Genomic DNA, 21407 nt, shown 5'->3' on the forward strand with positions numbered 1-21407 from the left:
CAGAGGGCCTTGGAGTTTAAAGCCCAATACTGCAAGAAAAGAAAAGGGAGGGAAGGGAGAAAAAAAAGAAGGAAAAGAGGGAGGAAGAGAGGAAGTAAAGAAAGAAAAAAGGAAAAAAGGAAGAAAGGGAGGAAGAAAGGAAGAAAAAAGGGACAGAACAAAAGCAGGGAAAGCAATGGGTTATTAAAGCAAAAGGGAAAGCAGTACAAATATAAATACATGACATAAAATCTGTTGAGACAGTTCAGAAAGCTTTAGAATTTGCATGACATCAAACTGAGTGGTATTATGACTGTATAGAAACTTAAGAAGCTCCCCCTTGGCCTGGCCTAAACCAAACTCAGGGGTGGGAGGCATAGAGAGGACTCCTGTCTGGCTGGAGTAGAAGGGACCTGAACTCCTGGCACTTCAGGATGATTAGAGAATGAAGGGGCCAAGACTACCCTGATGGGCACTTGAGCACCACAAGGCTCCTGGGAGTCCTTCACTCCAGCTCCCCACCATCACAACCCCCCCTTGCAGGGGTTCTCAGTGGTCTGTTTCGTTGCCTGGTGCAGGTTTGAGTTCCTCACCAAACACCGGAGTGTTCACAGCCTATATTGGCCTGCCTGGGCAGGCTGTGGTTGTGGTGGCAAGAGCCAAAGCCAACTTAGCTTGATGGAGGCACCAAGGACTGCCATACAGCCACATTAGCGGGTGGTCCTGGAAGAAGTAGGCAGGGTTGTGGCAGCATTGTCTGAAGACATGAAGCCAGGCCCAAGTCCTTATGGTGTTCCTTGGGAGTTGGTGATGTGTAGAGCTATTGGATGTTTTGCTCTTCTCTTGTTTTTGTGGAGAAGTTTTCAGTGTGTTAGAAGCAGGCTGTATGTGGGAAGAGAAAAACAGCTGGCTTTAAAACTTTCTAGACTAATTGAAGAGAAATGTGAACTACTTGAAAAAGTTAGCCTTGTTCAAAAAGAGCTTGAAGGCTTAGAGTCAACTTTAAAGGGCAGCAGTTCTGAGAAGGGTCCAAGAGACGTCCCCAATTTGGAGGCAACCTATGAAAAGCTGCATAGGTCCAAACCTAGCCATGGGGATGAAAGACTCTTTCTAGACAAAGAGCTTGAAGAACAAAAGGCTAGACATTGTAAACAGGATGAAATCATGGCAGATATATCGAGAAGGATAAAATCCCTTGAAGGTGAATCAGAATCAATCAGATCAGAAATAGCTGAAATTAAAACAAACTTGATACTGCTTCAAATAAGTGAGGAAGGACTTCAGCTGGCAATGAAGGAAGCCTTGGATGAATGTTCCGAGCTTCAGCAAAGTCAGAAACCGATCTTACAAGGAGACGCTGAAGCATGGAGGGAACAAGGACGTGTCCAATGTGAAGAGAGCACCACATTGGAAGACTCTCAATTCCATTCAAAACAAGTTCAAACTGATAAAGATAATCACGTGGAGTCTCTGACTGAAGGCTTGCTGAAGATGAAAGACAGGTCTTCTCCAACCAAGGGAGCCCAAACAGACATTGGGAACTTGGAATGTGGAGTGACGAGTGAATCAGGAATTGGTGCTCACTTGGATGATGAGCCCAAAGGAGCTGTGAAAAAACTGGTTGATGGTGCTAAGCTAAAGTCCTCCTTAGAAACCTTAGAAGGAGAAAGAGTTCAAACTTGTGCTTTCTTATCTGAAGTAGAGAAAACAAAGGAAGACCTTAGAGAACAGATTAGAAGTCTGAAGACTGAACAGGCCACCTTGCTGTCAGAAAATACATGGCTTGAAGGTGAGAATGAGAACCTTCAGCAGAAATTTAAAGACATGATGGAATGCTATCAAGAAAATATGATGAAACTCCATGGGAAACTCAGAGTAGAGGAAAATTACCGGGTGGAGCAAGAGGAGAAACTTTCCAAAGTCAAAGAAGAGATGGGCCATACAAGAGAAGAGCTGGAGACCTACAGAAAGCGAGCCAAATATCTTAAAGAAGAATTGGAGAGAACCATTCAGTCCTGTCAGGGGAAGATTATTTACTCTGAGAAAAAAGCACATGAGAGTGAGTTGGCGGCTTGGATTGCTGAAAGAAACCTCCATTATTTCATGAAACAAAACGCTCGCAATAGACAAAAGTTAACTGAAAGGGAGCTTCAATTGGAACTTGTAGAGGAAGATCCCTGTGCACTTGGTGTTTCAAATGCAGCATTGGGCAGAAAGCATTCCCCCAATGGTCCCTCACCATTGGGTCCTCCTTGGCAAGGTGGATGTTATTCGAAGTATGGTAGACCATGGCGACCAGCAGAACTCAGAGGTTCTAATCTGCCTTCTTTGGATAAAGAGGATGGGCCTATGTCTTCAGAAATTCAGTCCAGTAGAAAGGAGACCAAAATGAATCTTGAAGATTCCAATGTGCTCGATTCACCTCTCCCTGTTGAAAACCAAGCAACTGGCTCCGGCTCATTGTTGGCACCTTTCCCTCCAGTCAGAGGTGAATTATTTCCTGTGGACCCAAGGAGTCAGTTCATGAGAAGAGGACCATTTTTCCCTCCGCCTCCTCCAGGAAACAGGTATGGGGCACCTGGAGATTATTTTCCACCAGGCCCACCACCCCCTCCATTTTTTCCAATGCCAGATGTCTATGAATGCAGGTATTTTCCTCATGACCTCCCCCCAAGAGCTGGATTTCCTCCCCCCACCCCCACATTCTGAAAGTAGAAGTGAGTGCCCTTCAGGCTTCTTTACACCTTCAAGTGAGTCTGCTACTGAACATCAACAAGAAACCTGATGTTTTTGATCTCTCTTCAAAAGTAATTTGACTTACCTCTCATTTTTAGTTTTTAAGTAATTGCTTAAGTAAGTGATTATACTTTTGCTCTGATTGAAGCTAAATAAAACTACAATTCTTAGGATAGTATTTTGGAAATAAAGATGGTTTAAATATGATACTATGAGTAAATTATTTTCATTCTATTTTACTCTAATGATTACAGCATTGAATTTGATTAATCCACTATTCTATAAAGAACAATGGGAGTTTCAGGTATGTCATCCAGCCTCTGGGGATATTTGAAATGCCCAACAAAGGCAGTCCCTTTATACAAAGAAGTGTATTTACTATGATTGTAGCAAATGTGAAAGGAACTTTATGCTTAATGAAAGATTTTCATTGATTTTCAGTCTTGTGGGGCATGTCAACTAGTTTTCCCATAAAACAATAACTAGAGCATACTAAGAGTAAACCAGAAAACACTACTAAACATGTCATGGAAGTAGAAGATCTCAAATACAAAGAAAGTTGCAGTTCTCAGGAAACATTTTGGAATTGGAAACCACAATTTAAACTCACTCTGTTCCCATTTTCCCTGAGTCATCTTGATGACTTCTTCTTCTTCTTCCTCCCTCCTCCTCCTCCTCCTCCTCCACATCCTCCCTTCTTTTTCTTCTTCTTCTTTTTCTTCTTCTTCTTCTTCTTCTTCTTCTTCTTCTTCTTCTTCTTCTTCTTCTTCTTCTTTCTATTTTTCTTTGTTTTCTTCATCTTTGAGTTCTTCTATCTTTAATTAATTAATCACTCAATCAATCAATTAATTAATTTTTATGTGGTTCTGAGGATCCTACTCAGTACTTTGCATGTGCTAAGTGAGTGCTGTTCCACTGACCCACAACCCCAATTCCTGTCTTTTATATTTTATGCCCATTTTTATGAAATTTAGAATTGCATTCTGCTGTGGTTCACTGATAAAGGTTTACCTAGTCTTTGGTTTTGGGGACATATTTGTAAAATACACATGATTTATTGGGACACTAAAATAAGAATCAGACACATAATTCTCAGCTTTTGGTATTCTTAGATTTGATACTCATAAAATAACTCTGCTAAACTACTTTAAGTTTTTTGAACTGCTCACTTTCAACTTCTATATCATTGCCAACAAGTGACAATTGGCCAACCTGTACCAATACACAGAGAACACTTTGAACAAGTTTTTTCCAATAGAGACCAAGAACTAACATGTATTAGAAATACCCTAACTATAGTTAAAGCTTTATTCAAATGTTAAATATGCTCTCTAAATGTGTGTGTGCATGTGTTTAAAGTATACATTTAAACCTAAAATGAATGCAGTAGTATAACCTCCTTCTGAAAAATAAGAAGCAGTTCTATTAAAACATTTGAAGCACAGTGAAGAATCTGCCTGATATTTGAGCCCAAAATTAATAGAAAAGAAAAAAATTCGGGTCTTGCAAAAGAAAGTCTACACTTTTAATAAATCTAATAATTCTGTTTTCCCTCAAGAGTCACACTGGTTGTCAAATCAGTCCTTACTTGCCAGCATAAAATATTACTTTCTCTAAGCGAGTGGATGAAAGTTCCTCAGTTATGGTCTGTATAAAATGAAGTGATGATCACTCACTGAGTGATCAGAAGGGAAAGCAAGTTAAAAGACTCAGTTGCTACAATTCTTAAAGGTTGTAAGTGAATTTTGCCCTCAGTTTTGTGACCAAGATTCACCAAATTTGCATATGTGAGACAAATTAGGAAGGAAATTACATAAAATTTGCCTTTCTATTGAATTAACTGGAAATTTTGAGAATATTCAAAAGGTTTGACCTGCTTTAGAGATCTTTTTGATTACATGGAGCATAGTCTGTGGCCACCTGAAGATCTACTGAAAGGTATTCAGAGAGCAATTGAGTCTATTCAAATAGAAAAAAATGCCTGAGGCTAAGGAAAAGTCTTTTCCTCTAACCAGTTAAAGACTAAAACAAATTACATTCCAACAAAAAACCTTGGGGGCAAACCCAAAAGTTAAAAACATAGGTTTGCCTAAATCAAATGGGAGTAGCCAGAAAGAATACCATAGATAGAGGGCCTCCAGGGGATAGAAGGTCCTTCTTCTGGAGAGGAGAATCCAGAGGAGATTCATAGAGAGATAGAAAGTCCTCCTGCAGGAGACTTACAAGCTCAGATTCAAGATGGCAACAGGAAAGAATCCATGGAGGAATCGCAATCTGAGGGAGAGGAATCAAACTGTGAAGTCCAGGATTTTCCAGGGAATTTTAACAGGCTGTGCTTAACAGAACCTTCCTCGTCCATTTGAATTCAGCCATTGTCTATTAAAGGGGAATTTTAATAGATACTGTGAGATGGCGATGACATTACTTACTCTGTTCCAGTGGGGAATTAGAAAGGCACAGGAAGCTGGGTAAGATACTAGTGACTTTCAACTCTTTCCAGTTCTTCAACAGGTTAATGATCAGGACCAGCATGTTCACCTCCACGTGGTAATTCCTTTTAAAACTATTAAAGAGTTTAAAAACGCCTGTGAGGTCTGTGGTCCAAATTCACCATTAATGCAGTGCTTGCTTGAGACTTTCTGCTCTCCAACACTCCCACCGAGTGACTCAATTTCTATTGCTAGAGCTTGCTTGAGTGGGGGGGATTTTTCACTTTGGTGGTCATATTGGACAGACTTTTGTTCTGGGCAGACAAAAAGGAATTGGAGGCAGTATCTTCAAACACCTGTGGACATGTTTTTAGAAACAGGTGACTTTATTGATTTGGAAAGGCAGTGCCACAGTCTGGCTGGGCAAGAATAACCAAGCTGCCACAAAACCTTGTAAGTTCAAACAGCAACAACTTTATTTCAACTCTCACTGGCAGTGCATGCGCGCTTTTCTGCCAATGCCACCAACGGGGCCCTTCCCCCAGGACACATCACACACCAACTGGAAATCCCTCCTCCGGAAATCCCTTCTCTGGTACTTCCCCAACCAATGGGAACTCTCTGGGAATTTCTACAAGAACTCCAAAGTAGCTAGCACCAGAGGCAGCAAGAGCTGCCCTGTTGCCCCACAGTAAAGGTCAAATATACAATACAAACAATCCAGCATCAAGGCAATTATATATAGCTTAACTCAAATCATCATCTCAATGGTTCACGGAGTCACCTTTCAAACATTCCCTCTGGCAAATTCCAGGTGTCATTCTGACCTGCCTTGGCTCTCAACATATCCCCCTTCTGCTTAATTAAACAACAAGCAATGTGGCTTAGGGACTATGCCTGTTAGGCTGTCCAATACTACATATGGTCCTTACCCGTCATTGAATGAGCTGACCTCAAGGCGTCAGACTCCCATCTTAAGTTGGTACCACTGCAATTGGATCTTACTTGTCACTGACTACCAGTCCAGCATACAGCCATACTTGTGGATAGGCCCATGCACCAGTGGGAAGGTGAGGTTCTTTGCCTCACCTCTGTTGGCCTCCAATTTGGCCTTTGCCAGTCGGGGGGTGAGGTTCTTTGCCTCACCTCTTTTGGCCCCCCGATTTTAGACCATCACTAGCAGAAGGGAGGAGCCAAATGATGGCTCCTTTGGAAAAACTGTACCACTGGTGACACCTTCACTCTGGCACTACCCAAATTCGCCGCACCAACAGAGAGTTCACAATGCATACAAGTGATACATAGTCCAGGCAAGTTCTGCAAGCAGTTCAAAGTAGAGGAATCTATCAATATGTCCATTTCCTCCCAAAGTAAATCGACTCCTTGATTGAGCATTACTTGTTGAGTTATTATTCATTGATGTGTCAGTTTATACAGTTTACTGTGATAGCAATCAAAGAAGCTGTAGTTTGGTTTTATCTTTGTCTTCACCAGCACTAGGATGAAGATAAAAATTCTGGCAATGATGGCTAAAAAAAAAAAAATGTAACACTCAGACAGGCACTAAGAAAACAATTTTCTGAACAATTTACATTATCCTGAACAGAATTATGAAATATAATGAAGATAGGTGATAATAAACAAACAGATCTGTTAACCTCCTTATTTGTTCACATATGAAAACAATCCTCAAGAGCTGTTTACCCAATTTAACTTAAACCATTTAAGTCACATGAATAAAAAAAATATTTGGATCCATTTTTTCATGAGCACTCCTCATATATGATATATGGACATACGCACATACAGAAATACAACACAAAACACAAGTGTGCACACAAATATACAACCCATAAGACAATAGTAAAGGCCTTGTAGCTTTACACAGGTGAAATCTCTATTGTAATGTTTAAAAACTCCACAGTCAAAAAATAAAACTGATAAGAAAAACATTAACCTAGGTCTCTATGAGCTCAAAAAATAAAATAGAACTTTATGATGTGGGAAAAGGCAATAATGAAATAGATATTGAAAAAAGCATCCTGGTTACCACCTGGGTTTGACTCTTATTTGGATATCCCATCCTTTTTTCTGTAACTTGCATATGGGCCTGAAGGTATTCCCACAAGCAAGCCTCAAGGTTTTTTACATTTGAAAGAGGCCTTAATGGTGTTCATTATTCATAGCCTCCAGGTGTGGGAGAATCACTGTCACAGATTTACATAGCCAAGCTGGATCTCTAGATATCAGCCATTATGGATTTGAGTCAAATCATCTTCTTTTTGATCTGTAGAAATCACTTTGGTTAGTCTCTCTGGAATTGAAATTGGCTGCTGTTCTCCCTGTGGAAACACACAAACAGAACCGCCGACTCCAGACAATTACTGGGTCAGAACCTTTCCATTGTCCTGTTAGAATATGCTTCCAAAGTACCTTAGGCTTATGTACATTTTTTGGATACATATGCCTTTTCATAGCACTAAGCCCTGATGAATCCAAATTTTAAAAGTTTAGAGAAAAAAGGGTTATTTTAAGTTTAACATTGGGGGATATGTGCCCCTTCCCAATTTCCTCTTTTTGCTTTAATAAGTACATTTTAATAGTTTGATGAGCTCTTTCAACTATGCCTTGTCCTTGTGGATTGTATGGAATTCCTGTTATGTGAGTAATGCCAAATGATGAGCAAAATTGTTTAAAAGAGGTAGAAGTGTTACCATTTTGGAACCCTTTCGCAACGCCAACAGTGGTAAAAATTTTGTAAGCAATGAGCTATAATATCTTTAGTTTTTTCTCCGACATGAAGGGAGCCCATTAAAAATCCAGAAGAAGTATCAACTGTAACCATACAAATATTTTAATTTTCCAAATTCTGGCAAGTGTGTGATGTCCATCTGCCAAATATGGTTAGGTACCAGTCCTCTAGGATTGACTCCAATATTAACTTGTGGTAAAAAGGTCACAGCATTTTAACATTGTTTTATTATTTGTCTAGCTTGTTCCTTAGTTATTTTAAAATGCTTTTGTAAAGTATTAGCATTGACATGGAACCTTTCATGAAAATTTGTAGCTTCTTCTATGTAGAGAAAATATATATGTCATGTGTAGTTTTATCTGCTAAATCATTGCCCAAACTAAGGGCTCCAGGGAATCCTGTACGTGCTCTGATATCAGAAAGCATATGCTATTTTCTTGTCCATCTCCATTAACTTGTCACCTCTGTTAATTTATGCTTTTGACAAAACATCTTTTAAAAATCAGATATAGCTAGTTATTTTTTTTCTAAATATAGTCTAAATTTACTTCATAAAAAAGTGCTTAAGTGATGGCATTGCGGCTCAGTGGTAGAGTGCTTAGCATGGGGGGACCAGATTGGATCCTCAGCACCACATAAAAAATAAATAAATAAACGTGTTGTGTTGTGTCCATCTATACCTAAAAAAATAAAGATTCTAAAAAAGTGCTTTTTACCTATAACAGATATAATAACTTATAGCATCAATAGGAATATAAAAAATAATCTGAAAATAATTCTGAAATATCCTCATTTTTTCAGTGCTTTCCAGGGAATCCATTCTTTTGAACTGAAAACATAAATACACTTCCTCAGCAGCTGAAAACCTTACAAAGAACCAGATAGATATCACTGTGTATCTGAATCTCACATAAAAGAAAACAAAGTTAAAAATGGCAACTCACCAGACTTAAAATTTACCTAAAGCAGGAAAAAAATCCTGCATCTTTCCTTCTGTAAAATGGATAATAAACTGAACAGTGCAGTTTTATATATATTACTCAAAAGATTTTCTTGCACCAATTTTGTTTTTTAAAAAGTTGTGGCTTTCCTTCACACTTTCCTCCTCCAAAATAAAAGAATTCTGACTACTACTTTAAAAGAATGTTTTGTTATATCTTATAAAATTTGTTTTTAAAGCTACACTTTATGAACTTATCAAGATTTTGGAAAATTTTTTAAAATCTCAGATAGACTTCTCAATGCATTTTAGTATATTTTTATTTAACATACATTTCTAAAACAGTAACATATAGAATATTTTCCATCCTCTGCAGATAAATAAGTGCTCAAAGTATAATCTGCAAGAATTTGAATTTGGTTAAAAGATGCAATATCAAACTTATTAATATTGACATACAACTAACTACAGTATAAAATTTTTGATTGAAAGACTCATTTTCTGACCAATATGTTAACTCTGAATATTTCAAATTTTTCAAAAATACTATAGAAACAATTCCATATATAATACATCACCAACATCAATCATCAGATTTGAAGCCATTACACAAAATAAATCAGGATTTGAAAAAATCCCATGTTAAACATTAAAGTTTTCTAATCTCTTATCTATACTTTATGCTTTCTCACAAGGTATATAGTAATTAGATTAGAATTAAGCACTTTAAGTGAACATAAACTATAGGAAAGGAAATCAATGGTAAAATGCGGGCATGCCAATCTCTTTCAATGTTAGCAAGCATGAGGATTTTCTAATTTTGTAGGCAGCAGACTGCCTTGTCAGGTTCAACCCCAACCCAGCCCCAAATTTACAGAACAATCTTATTTGTTCTCTCCGAAGTTTCTTCTTTCAACTTCTCCAGCAAAAACATTTCCTATTTCCTAGTAGCGCATAAAATATTTTCCTCCTTTAGCAAGGAGCTAAACCAAGGAACCAGTACTGCCACTCGCTTGACTGAGCATCAGGTAATGAGTGCAGTCCTTACCTGGCAGCTCAGCTCAAGGTGGCATTCGCACACAGGTCTTTTGTACCTCCTCAAAACGCTGGGGTTGTGTGGTCCACCATCTCTTGGTCATGTTCATGTAGCCACTATCCTTAGGTTCTGTAGTCCCTGCTTGGTGCCACATCTGGGTTCATCATTTGTCTTCACAGAGGCGCTGCTGCCACCTCCTTCAGCTTATGTCCCATAGAAGGCATCTCTGAGCTCTGGTGGCAGCAGCTCCTGCATTCCAGCTGCAACAGCATTGGGTCCTGCACCCCAACATCTCCACTACTCTGTTGGCAGCCTTGAGGGATTCTGAATTCTTGATGCCACCAACAAGGTGATGTTGGGTTCCCCACTCTGGTGGCAGCCTCATTGGCTCCCTCACTCTGGCAGCAGGATTGCCTCCTGCACTCCAGCAAATTCAAGGCGGCAGAGGCTCCTCCAGCTAGGGGTACCTTTGGCTCCAGCAGCTCTTGTGCTCCAGCTGCAGCTTTGTCTCTTGCGCTTTGGCCACTCCTTCTGGGAGGCAGTTGTGGCTCCTGTGGCTCCTCCTTTTCTGTGCTCTGTTGGCAGTGGCAGCTGGCCTGGAGGACTCGCTATTGGACAAGCATCTTTTCACTTGTTTTTTGTTATTGTTGTTGTTGTTCTTGACTTTACAAAAGGAATTTAGACGAATGGGAAAGAGCATATACAGCAAGTATTCAGGGTACAAAGGGAACGTTTCATTTTTATCTCTAACCTATCCTTTTCTTTCCTCCAGAAATAACTTTAACTTCTACCATGCTTGGTTAACTCCTGATTATTCAGAGCAATCTAAAGTAAAAGAACCAAAAATAATATGTGTGCACACGCCTGTGTGTAGGAAACTTCTTAGTGACAATTCCTGATTTGTCCTGTGGGAGATTTTAATAAGCATGCTTTTAAAGGAAAGAAACAATGGAAGTTTGAAGGAAGATGGAGTATTTCCAAGTTCAAATAAATTTGTAAAATTCTGGGTTAAATAAAATATCCATATATACTGTGATTGTTCCCACCGTTTCTAAAAGTAACTGACTACTAAGCCCTTTAATCATTGACTAACTAGTAATATTTTTAAAAACTATAGAACTTTACAAAAATATTGTATGAGAAACCAGTTAGTTATAGTTTCTCCTCTATTGTCATGCTGAAAGCAGTTCATTCAGTTGAACATATGTGGAGATTCAGAAACATGCACAGGGCCACATAAATTTGCCACTGTTCAAAACTAAAAGAATAAAATCAGCAGATTGCCTTAAAATTCTGTCTTTACTATGTTAATAAAACTGGCTTCATTTCTGTACAACTTTTTGATTTTCCCTTTGGCTGTGCAATTAAAGAAAAAAATTGACCCTAAATATGCTAGTGTATTTGCCTTTTAAAATTAAATACATCTAAAAGATATCTGTAAATTCTATAATTTTTTCCACAAAAGTAAGGACTGGGATGAAAATAATCTGTGATATTAGTAGAATAATTACTTTACTCTAAAAAAATTTTAAGAGGTTAACAAAAACATGCTGTGAAATTTATCTATAGTACCTACAGAAACCTAGATATGATCAAATAATAGTGAAATTGGAAATACCTTCTTACATGTTAGAATTCAAGTCAAGATATCACTCAGCAATGAATACCATTAAACTTTTCATTGAGATTGGATGAACCTTTGAGTAGACGTGTCATGAATGACAGCTTTTCAATATAACTTTCCTATTTCTATCTTTCTACTGAAATTCAGAAGCATCTCCTGTGGAAGTGATCTTATGGTAGCTAAAATAGCTGTTGTGGGTTCTAAGTGGAAGCTAAAAGTCGACTTCAAGAGAATACAAGTGTATTGTCTCCACCTCCCATTTAAGGTTTTGCCATTTTTTCTATATTGCTGCTGGGAACAAGAGGTATGAGAACTGTTCCCCTTATTTATAAATGTCAGCCTACTCACTCCTTATATACAAATACTAATTATTTGTTTAACATCCTATTCGTGTTTTCTCTATAAATTACACTCCACTCTCTAATTCAATCCCAAATCATTTCTCCCTTCCCTAAACTATCTGCTTCTTGTTCATGCCTCTCAATTAGCATCCAACCATATTTAGTGTAATTTAATTTAGTGTTTGGCTTGACTAGTATACATGTCCTGATTCCTGAGAAGTATGGGGAATTTAGAATGACACAAATAACATAGTATACATACCTGGAGAGCCCACAATTCCAAGAACAATGCTGCTTATATTATATTCTGTAAATGTTTGTTGACTGACACTACTCTTTAGTTTCACCTAATAACAGTTAATCTTTGGGAAAAGTGTTTTTCTTTTTTTTTAGTTCTTTTTTTATTTTTTACATACATGACAATAGTGGAATGCGTTACATTCATAATTATCCATTCACAGCACAATTTTTTGTAACTCTGTTTATAAAGTATGTTTAGGCCAAATTATGCCATTATACAAGAGCTCTCTTATTTTGAAGTGTTTTTCTACTATGAAAATAATGAATTTGTTTATCAGTTTTAAGAATGTTGATGTATTATCTCTAAATAACGATGACTACACATCATTTTTTTTCTATGAGAGAGCAAAGTTATGGCTAAACCACTGAGGTACAGACTACCTTAGGGCTTGGGAACATGAGATTATGAAGTAATTAACTGTTTAATGACAAAGGGACTTGGAGCAGTATCTATCCAAAAAGAAGAGAAAGGAATTACATCTCAGTAAGATTAGAGGGAAATGTGAACAGTAACCCTTTCGTAATTTTGTACTTCCTCCTACTGCCTCTGACAAATGCAGTCCTGCTGCCTTCTTATTTTGTTAACATACAAGAGCAGAGAAGGATTGGACAAAAGGAAAAAAATACATTTCTTACACACATACACCACACACACACACACACACACACACACACACACACACACACAGTGCAAAGTAAAAGTTCATAATATAAAAATACGGCTGCTCTAGGAAACAACCTTCAGCTTTTGACATCTCCACACATGCACTGCATTACTACCTTACTCAACATAGCACTAAGTATACTCTTCAAAGAAACTTGAAGAATCATACAGGGATGGGTATATGGAATAACTGGAAGATTCATAAGTAGGGAAGCACGTCTTGTATAAAGCTGACCAAAAAATGGCTTTCCTTCCTAGCTTACATTTTTTATTATCTTATTCCTAGTCATTCTGTAGGGAAAGTATTCTCTCCACAGTAAATAACAGGCAATAGAATCAGAAATTCTTATTATATCCATTATCTAATCAATGTAAATTTTCTTCAATATTCTAAGTCAGAAACTTAAGACAATTCAAATGATCAGTATTTGAAAGAGTAGCTTAGCTATAGACAAATTAAAATATTTCTAGTTGTTAACTTGGAAACGCTGATATAACTGCAGATCTTAGGTACCTTTAGAGACCCCTGGTTGGGATCCTAAGAAAACAAACAAAAAAAGACATTGTTACCACACCTGTGTCTAAGAAAGAGGAGAAATGCTCAGTTTCCATAAGCAGGTGAATTTAAGATATATTAACTAAAATGCATGCTCCCCTTCCCCCACATACACACACAGTCCTCATAGGTGAGGAAACCAGATAAAATGGAGAAATACAGTGATATTTCCAAATGGACTAATTTTAAGATAAGGAATGGACTTTCATAGATCACTCTGAAAGAAGATTTAACTTCTTCTATTACTATAACTTTAGGACAATTTGCCATAAAGAGTAGGTTTAAAAAAAGAAGAAAATGAATACAGAAATGGCAATGCAAATTACCAATAAATATCAAAAGGGTTGACGTTTCAGAATTATCCATAGAAGGAACACCACCAACAACAAGTACTTTCTCAGCAATGTACTTCCTCTGAAGCACACAGTCTTCTTCAAGGAATACCCTATGTACAATAAATGGCACATTCCTCAAAACAGCAAATGAGATTTAAATTGTTGGCATGTCAGTTGGCTTAACTGGTGTTTAATTTCTCCAGTACTGACAAAGAGACCGTCATCTCCGGACTATAACAAGCTAAAGGTAGTCATTCACATATTCTGAATGGTTACAACACTTGTACTGGGAAAATATTAGCAGAATGAGAGAGAGGAAAACAATAACCAAACCCAAATATGCCATACTTCTGATTGGGCTTCCATTTCCCCATTATAATTGGACCAAAATGTACAACAAATGCAAACTTTCTGGAGTTTAGTCTCTTCATCTGGAAATGAGTGCATACTCTGGAAATGAAAACTTAACTATTTTTAACTTGTGCTCTTCTGTTAAACATAAAAACCTCATTTCCTCCTTGAACACTATTCAAGATTTCAAGGTAAAGTAAGAATTAGAACCAAAAAGAAACCAAAACAAGATAATTTGATAATTTTAAGTGTTCTGCTTAGCAAACAAAATCTAAAAAAAAATTTACTGACACATTTTTTAGTAAGTGGATATACAATAATATTTGTTAAAATATTTAAGATCAAAAGGACCTAGGAACACAAATGTATTGCTAATAGTGAGATGTTGTTTATTGGAAATTTTAACATATACTTTCTCCTCTCCTTGAGAGTTACTCTAACTGATCTCTTCTGGCATTCAGCCATAAGAAATGCTGATTGATATACATTTGTTAAATTACTCAGAAACAGGTCTCTTTATTCTGAAAATAACAGAACTCTAATATGATTTGACTTCTTTCAAGTTAACAAAGGACAGAAACAAGCAGGTTAAGTCTTTGGTAAAGAGGCATCAATAATAGAAGCAAATTGTAATAAGCCTTAACAACCCTTTTGACATTGAAAATCATAAGAATACTGCCTAATATTGACACATCTGTACAGTACTTAGCAATGTATAAAATACTTTATGTAATTTAAATCCCAGGACTATATAAATAGATATTATTATCATGATTTGATTAAAACAGTATAAAGAGGCTTTTTCAAGGTCTGCTACTACTTAAGCAGCTAAGCTGAGACTTAAGTTTTTTTGAGAGATACTCCATTCACTAGAAGTTCTTTACTTTGTCAGGTAATGTTGAAATTATTCTCATCCAAACTCCAAAGATTATTATACATAATAGGCACATTTTTTCTTTCAACACAGCCAATATGAATCCCTTTCATACCAATTCTCATAAAAATTCTCAAGTGTTTCCATTTCAGAAGCATAAATCTTCTCATACCATTGTAACTAAAGGCACAGCAAAAGGCATCTTTCAAAGTCAAAGCTTCTTAAAACTAGTTCTTATATCATATTACTGTCCTCAAAATAAGGAGATCAACACAGAGATGGGCTTTTTAAACCATTGACAAGTGAAGAAATGTCTGAGGTTGTTTGTTACTCATTTAGAATGGGTCAATATGACACATACTACACCTTATCTTTCTTAAAAGGTGAGCAGGAGTCAGACTCACACTCCCACCTTCTGGACAACAATAAAATACCTGCCTCCAGGCAATTGGTAAAAGCCAGCTACACAAGAATAACAAAATAAACAGAACTCAGAGTTATATTCTTACCAAGTTAAAACAATCATTCTAAATGAAGTGTGAATGCCAAATTACTAATTAAGTAATTTAATGTAAAAAAGGGGTATAAAAAAGTGGGGTTTTATTCATATAAAACCAACATTTAACATACTCTGAAGGTCATTATGAAGATTATGAGACTAAATTACAAGAAAAATACTAAGTATCCTGCCTCACAAATGATACTTACTCAAAAAATGTCAGCTACTATTGGTAATATTGAAAAAGTAAAAAAAACCAAAACATATAGTGGAAAGCCATATTTAAACTCAACAAACAATCAATATATTCTGTGGTGTTTTAAGGCATCTGTGCAAAACATAAATTTGTTATGTGCATATATGTGTTTGCACATAAATATGCTAATCATTTACAAGAATAAATGGCAACATGGTGATCCCTTGGAAGTTGGAAGAATGTGGCCGAGAAAGGGAACTTTAACCTGATTTACAAAGCTTTTTTATTTTTCAACAAATAAAAAATACTCATGTATTTTTTGTAAATCATTTAAAAACACATGAATTACCTTAGAAACTTTAAATTCTATTGTTAATTTGATATATGTAAAAAGATGCACCTCTATTTGTAGTTAATATATCCAAATTTCTAAAACTTCAATTTTTTATTTAGTAATATCATTCAAGCCTTAGGTTGATCATTGTTTTAATAATCTTCATAATTATATTCCTAATTACTACATTAAAAATACTTGCTATGACAAGAAAAGCCCCTTCTTCACAATGTTATTAAGTTTTAAAACCACTGACTCTACTTAATCAAAAGTGTTAGAATTACCCCATTCCAAGTAAAATTTCCCAGGTACCAAAGGTGACTTTGGAATATACTCTCAATATTTCTTTCAAGAGAGAGTTATCTTTAATTATAGTTTCAAAAATCCTCTTCATTTTGGTTTCCTTTTTGGGGACTCTAAACACATGTGTGTTAGATCTTCTTGGCCTATTTGTTCTCTTGAATATTTTGTGAATTCTTTTTTCATTACTTTGCAGTTTTCACATCTTCAATTTATTTAAATAGAAGCCATTATGTTTATGCATTCTTGTGTTCCTTCTAGTTGACTCTTTATTTCCAAGATAAATTTTCCTTTCATTTCTCCTTTGTGGAAGTTTTTCTTCTCCTAAGCCATGTACTAATCACCTAATTTGTGGATTTTCATGATTCTAACTTGTTTTTTATCTATTGCTATAATAACCTTCATTTAAAAATGTTACTAGGTATAGTTCAGTGGTAGAGCACTTTCCTGGCATAAGCAACGCTCTGGGTTCAATCCCCAGCATTTCAAAAAAATAAATAAAATAAACAATTGCATTACAATTTGTGTGTCTTCTTGATGTGTTTTCATTCTCTATAAGAATATTTTTCTATTCCTTATTCTCTCTGTTTTAATTTCTTATTAAAACAGAAATTGACTGGCTTTTGTTGTTGTTGTTGTTGTTGTTGTTGATTCCCATTATTAAAAGAAACAGGTTTTCCTGTTTTTTTCCCCCAGGGGAGAGTTGTGAGCCAGAACAGCATTACTAGTTGCACATTCTCAAGATCATTTTTCATTTCACAGTGATGGAGAATATATCCTTGTTGCTCTGTCCCTTTCCTCTTTTTTTAAAATCTTGACTTTTTTATTCTTTTATCCCAGTGTTTCTACTCTGCTCAATTTAGATGCAGTTGCCAGTCATTTCTCCCAAGTGCAAAGTGTTATAGTTTTCAATATTCATGGGACTCAGCTACTGCTACAGAGAGTGACAACTGCACCTGCACCATCCAATCCTCTGGAGTTGAGGTCTTGTTCACTCCTCAGGGTCTGAAAGGCCTTCTGCTGTTCTCAACTCTTCTGCTGTTCCTGATATATATATATATATATATATATATATATATATATATATATATATATAGATAGATAGATAGATAGATAGATATAGATATAGTAGTTATAAAATGTGATGGTCTTTGAGGTGAATAGAGAGCCTATATCTTGGGAGCAAGTCTTTACTCCTCATACATCAGATAGAGCACTGATATCTAGGGCATATAAAGAACTCAAAACTCTAAATACAAAAAAAAAAAAACAAATAAAAAAGTCTGCTTGCACCACCTTTTCTTTCATGTAATCAACCCTTTTAATGCAAAAGTGCCTAATGAGTGTCCTTCTGCTCATGTGGGACTTGGACATTCTACACAGAGGCTCTGTGGCTTCACTGAGCTTCCTGTGATTCTCTGTACCAATGTCTATGATTTGTTCTTTATTTCATTAGCATTATACCAAGGACATGGAATCTCAACAATACTAACTTCCATTAGAGCAGAAGTTTTATAAGAGTGAAGTGAAAATTAAATATTATATGCCTCTTCAACACTATTCATAGAAGACTCAGGAAAAAGTTACAACCAATTCATAGTGTTGGTCAGAAGAAAACATTTTAAGGACTTGGTTTTAAAACTTGGAGTAAAGGTCCTAAATTGGAACCATGGACCTCCTACTCAATATTTACCATGTACATGCAGAACTCTAGATCCAATGAAAGACTAATTGAAGGACATTTGATGTCAATGTGTACTGCAGAACAACTAGACATCTTTCAAGATGTGACTGAACAACTAGTATGAGACATTTGATGTAAGAAAGTCCCCCAGCACCATGATAATGGTGGGACTATTTTCTCCAATAAACATCTGGCACAGAATGAAAGCATAAACATTGGTATTCCTTACTACAGATAAAAAAAGGAGAAGGAACACTACAAATTATCTTCCTTTTCCCTTTTAATGTGTTGTGAGAGTGTAAACATCTGAATATTTTCCTGGAGAAATTATAAATTGGGTGGGGGAGAAGCTAGAATAGTACCAACATTTAAGGTTAGAAGGTTGCCAAAGAAGATCAGTCTCATGGTAGGCATTTCTTCTCTAAGCCAGAAAATCCTTAATCTGCTGCATTGATTCTCCTAAGGATGTTAGATTGAGATGACTAATCAATGGTAACACTTCTCTAGTGCATCATATATCTTAAGCATATCTTTACTTGATACTCCAACAATGCTTGAAGAGTGCTATCCATGTCCCTCTTTTAGTCATCATATAAACTGAGAAAAAAGTAGTTACATGAGATAACATTGCTCATCCAGATAGTAGGTAATGTGACCTAAGTTAAATAAATCTATATGGGTGCAGACATATATTACTAAGCCATTCAGAATTTTTCACATCTATAAAGAAACTGTTAGAATGAGCATGAGGGGAATATCTCCCTGGAAGATTCCATTTGCACTTACCCAAACTTTAAACTGACAGTTATTTTGTGTGTGTGAGCAATTTCTATGTATAGAGCAGTATTTTGAATACTATGATTCCAAAGCCAAATAAAACTGGATTGTTACCCTTACAAAATCTGGACAAAAGAAAAACAAGCAAATGATTACAATATAATATGAATTATTCTATACAGAAAAATAACCTATGCATTACAGGCTCACAAACAAGGGTAAGACATGAGAATCACCATGAGTTAAACAGAAGATATACAAAATTATTCCTTGGAAGAATGAGATATTCTTCAATTGAAATTTTTATTCGTTTGTGTGCATGTGTGTGTGTGTACTGGGGATGGAATCAGGGGCACTTGACCATGGAGCGACATTCATAATCCTATTTTATATTTTATTTATAGACAGGTTCTCAGTATGTTTCTTAGTGCCTTGCTTTTGCTGAGGCTGGGTTTGAACCCACAATCCTCCTAATTCAGCCTCCTGAGCTGCTGGGATCTTTTTATCAGTACTGAGATGGATCAGAGCTTCATGATGCTAGGCCAATGTTCTGCCACTAAGACACACATCCACTCATGAAATTTACATTTGGCATAAGAAAATATTCTACTTATAAATAATTCGTTTAATTAGACAATAATTCCAGATATTATAAAGGGTAGGTTTTTAAAAAAGGAAATTGAATGACCTGAATGAAAATGCTGCTTCTTTCAAACACTTCTGTTTTTCTTTCCAGAAACACATTATTTGTTCAACATTACATGAAGATGAAAAAACAGTTAAGTTATATTGCCATAGCAATGTTTTCTATATTCAGGCTGGCATTATGATCTCAGAAAATACATTTCTGTTTTGCCTCCACACTGTTTCTGTCCTTGTGGGTCCCAAATCCAGACACACCAACATCCCTATCATCTACTGGGCTCTAATCTACATCCTCATGCTACTCACCATGGGGCTTTTGGTATCTACAGACATTTGGGAAGCACAGGACATTCCAGGTGAGTTCAAGTGCAAAGTGCTTGTCTTTCTGCACAAGGTCATGAGGGGATTATCCAACTGTACCACCTGTACCTGCAGTGTGCTTCAGGCCATCATCAATAGTGCCAGAGGCTCCTGGGTGGCCAACTTCAAATTTAAATTCATGAATCTCATTCTGTGGCTGTTTATCTTCTTATGGATCTTATCTATGTTCATCTCTAGGTACCAACTTATTGGCCTTGTGGTCATGCCCAATAATACACAAACTGGATTTCTATTAGTCATAGGCCACTATTCCTTTCTGCCCATGAGCTATATCCACAAGGACTTCTTTATAAGTCAGATAACATATAATGATGTCTTCTTTGTAGGGCTTATGATTTTTTCAGTGGGTACATAGTACTTCTACAGAAACACACAATTGTTCCAGCATTTTCACATTTCCCAGTTCTTTCCAATCCACTCCCCATAACAAAGGGCCACTCCAAACTTTCTGGTGCTCATTAGCTTCTGTACCAGCTTGTACTGTGCAGACTTCATCATTTCCTTTTCAATAGGCATAACACAGACCATGGATCTCATCCTGACCTGTGTTCACATGCTTGTGGCCAATGGCTATGGCACAGTGTGTTCTTTGGTGCTGATCAGTGCCAATACTCAAATAATAAAAGTTATTGAAACCTTATGGGGAGATAAAGGCCGGCTGCTGAAAAACTGATCTAAGGCAACTTTATTACTCTTGTTAAAAATATTTCTCTATGATACAGAAATTTTTCTTCAAAATAAATTAAGTAATGTAATATGTCAATTTTTTCTCAGAAAAAAAATCATACATATGGCTAAACAAGAACTTTATGTATAATTTTACCCTATATATTAATGAACAAATTTTTAGCTTCTTTTTAATTTGTATCTTAAATGTTTATTCATTTCCTTAAAATTTCTTAAAAATTATTTTACTGAAATTCTATTAGAAGTCTATGAACTTCTCCAAAAATAGCTATGCTGCACTCTTTTTAAAGGAATATTCTAGCAAGCAGACATTATGGCACATACCTGTAATTAAAGCTATTTAGTAGGTTGAAACAGGGGGATTTTTCCTGTGAGGCCACACTTGGCAACAGAGAAACTGACTCAAAAAGAAAAGAAAAGAAAAGAAACAACAACACAACAAAAAATATTGATCAAGGCTAGGGTTGCAGCTCATTGTAGACCTTGTATTGGCTTGTTTCCCTTTAACAAATAGCTAGGGCAAAGAAAAACAAACATATAAAGCACTCTACACAAACTAGGAAGGTATTATTTTTTGAAAATTTAAATAACAAGTATTACTAATGTTGTAGAGAAAGTGGCCCTGTGTATTTATGGGAATAAATGAGAGAATAAGTGTATAAAGAATTTTGATGTTTTCTAAGACAATAATCAGGAAATTGTCTTATTACTCACAAATTTCTTGCCTAGCTGTATAAAAATAGGAATTAAAATCAGATACTCAATCACTTGTCCATGAATGCCCATAGCAGTACCATTCATGCAAGCTAAAAGGTGAAAACTCAAATGCACATCAACAAAATAATGAACATGGCATGTTTGTGTGTGTGTATGTGTGTGTGTATGTATACACACATATAAATAAATGTATAAATAAGCACATGTATTTACATGCATGTATAAATATGTAAGAATACAGATAATTTATATCTATTCTAGAATATTATT

General features: G+C 36.2%; 1 protein-coding gene across 1 annotated transcript; it reads left to right on the forward strand.

Annotated features, from left to right (window-relative positions):
* The first annotated feature begins 744 nt into the window (after window positions 1-744).
* LOC144375707 (melanoma inhibitory activity protein 2-like) lies at window positions 745-20406 on the forward strand. The gene is made up of 3 exons (XM_078041151.1): window positions 745-2546; window positions 19602-19708; window positions 20246-20406. The coding sequence occupies exons 1-3, from the start codon at window positions 745-747 to the stop codon at window positions 20404-20406; spliced, it is 2070 nt and encodes a 689-aa protein (XP_077897277.1).
* Window positions 20407-21407: the final 1001 nt, after the last annotated feature.

Source organism: Ictidomys tridecemlineatus, chromosome 3 (assembly GCF_052094955.1).
Source record: "Ictidomys tridecemlineatus isolate mIctTri1 chromosome 3, mIctTri1.hap1, whole genome shotgun sequence".
Classification (NCBI taxonomy): Eukaryota; Metazoa; Chordata; class Mammalia; order Rodentia; family Sciuridae; genus Ictidomys; species Ictidomys tridecemlineatus.

Excerpts from the sequence above, each read along its gene's own strand:
- LOC144375707 (XM_078041151.1), top strand. The coding sequence starts at position 745 with ATGAAGCCAGGCCCAAGTCCTTATGGTGTTCCTTGGGAGTTGGTGATG. Across the intron at positions 2,547-19,601 it reads CCGCCTCCTCCAGGAAACAG|ACACACCAACATCCCTATCA; the intron begins GTATGGGGCACC and ends TCCCAAATCCAG. Across the intron at positions 19,709-20,245 it reads GGAAGCACAGGACATTCCAG|GCATAACACAGACCATGGAT; the intron begins GTGAGTTCAAGT and ends CCTTTTCAATAG.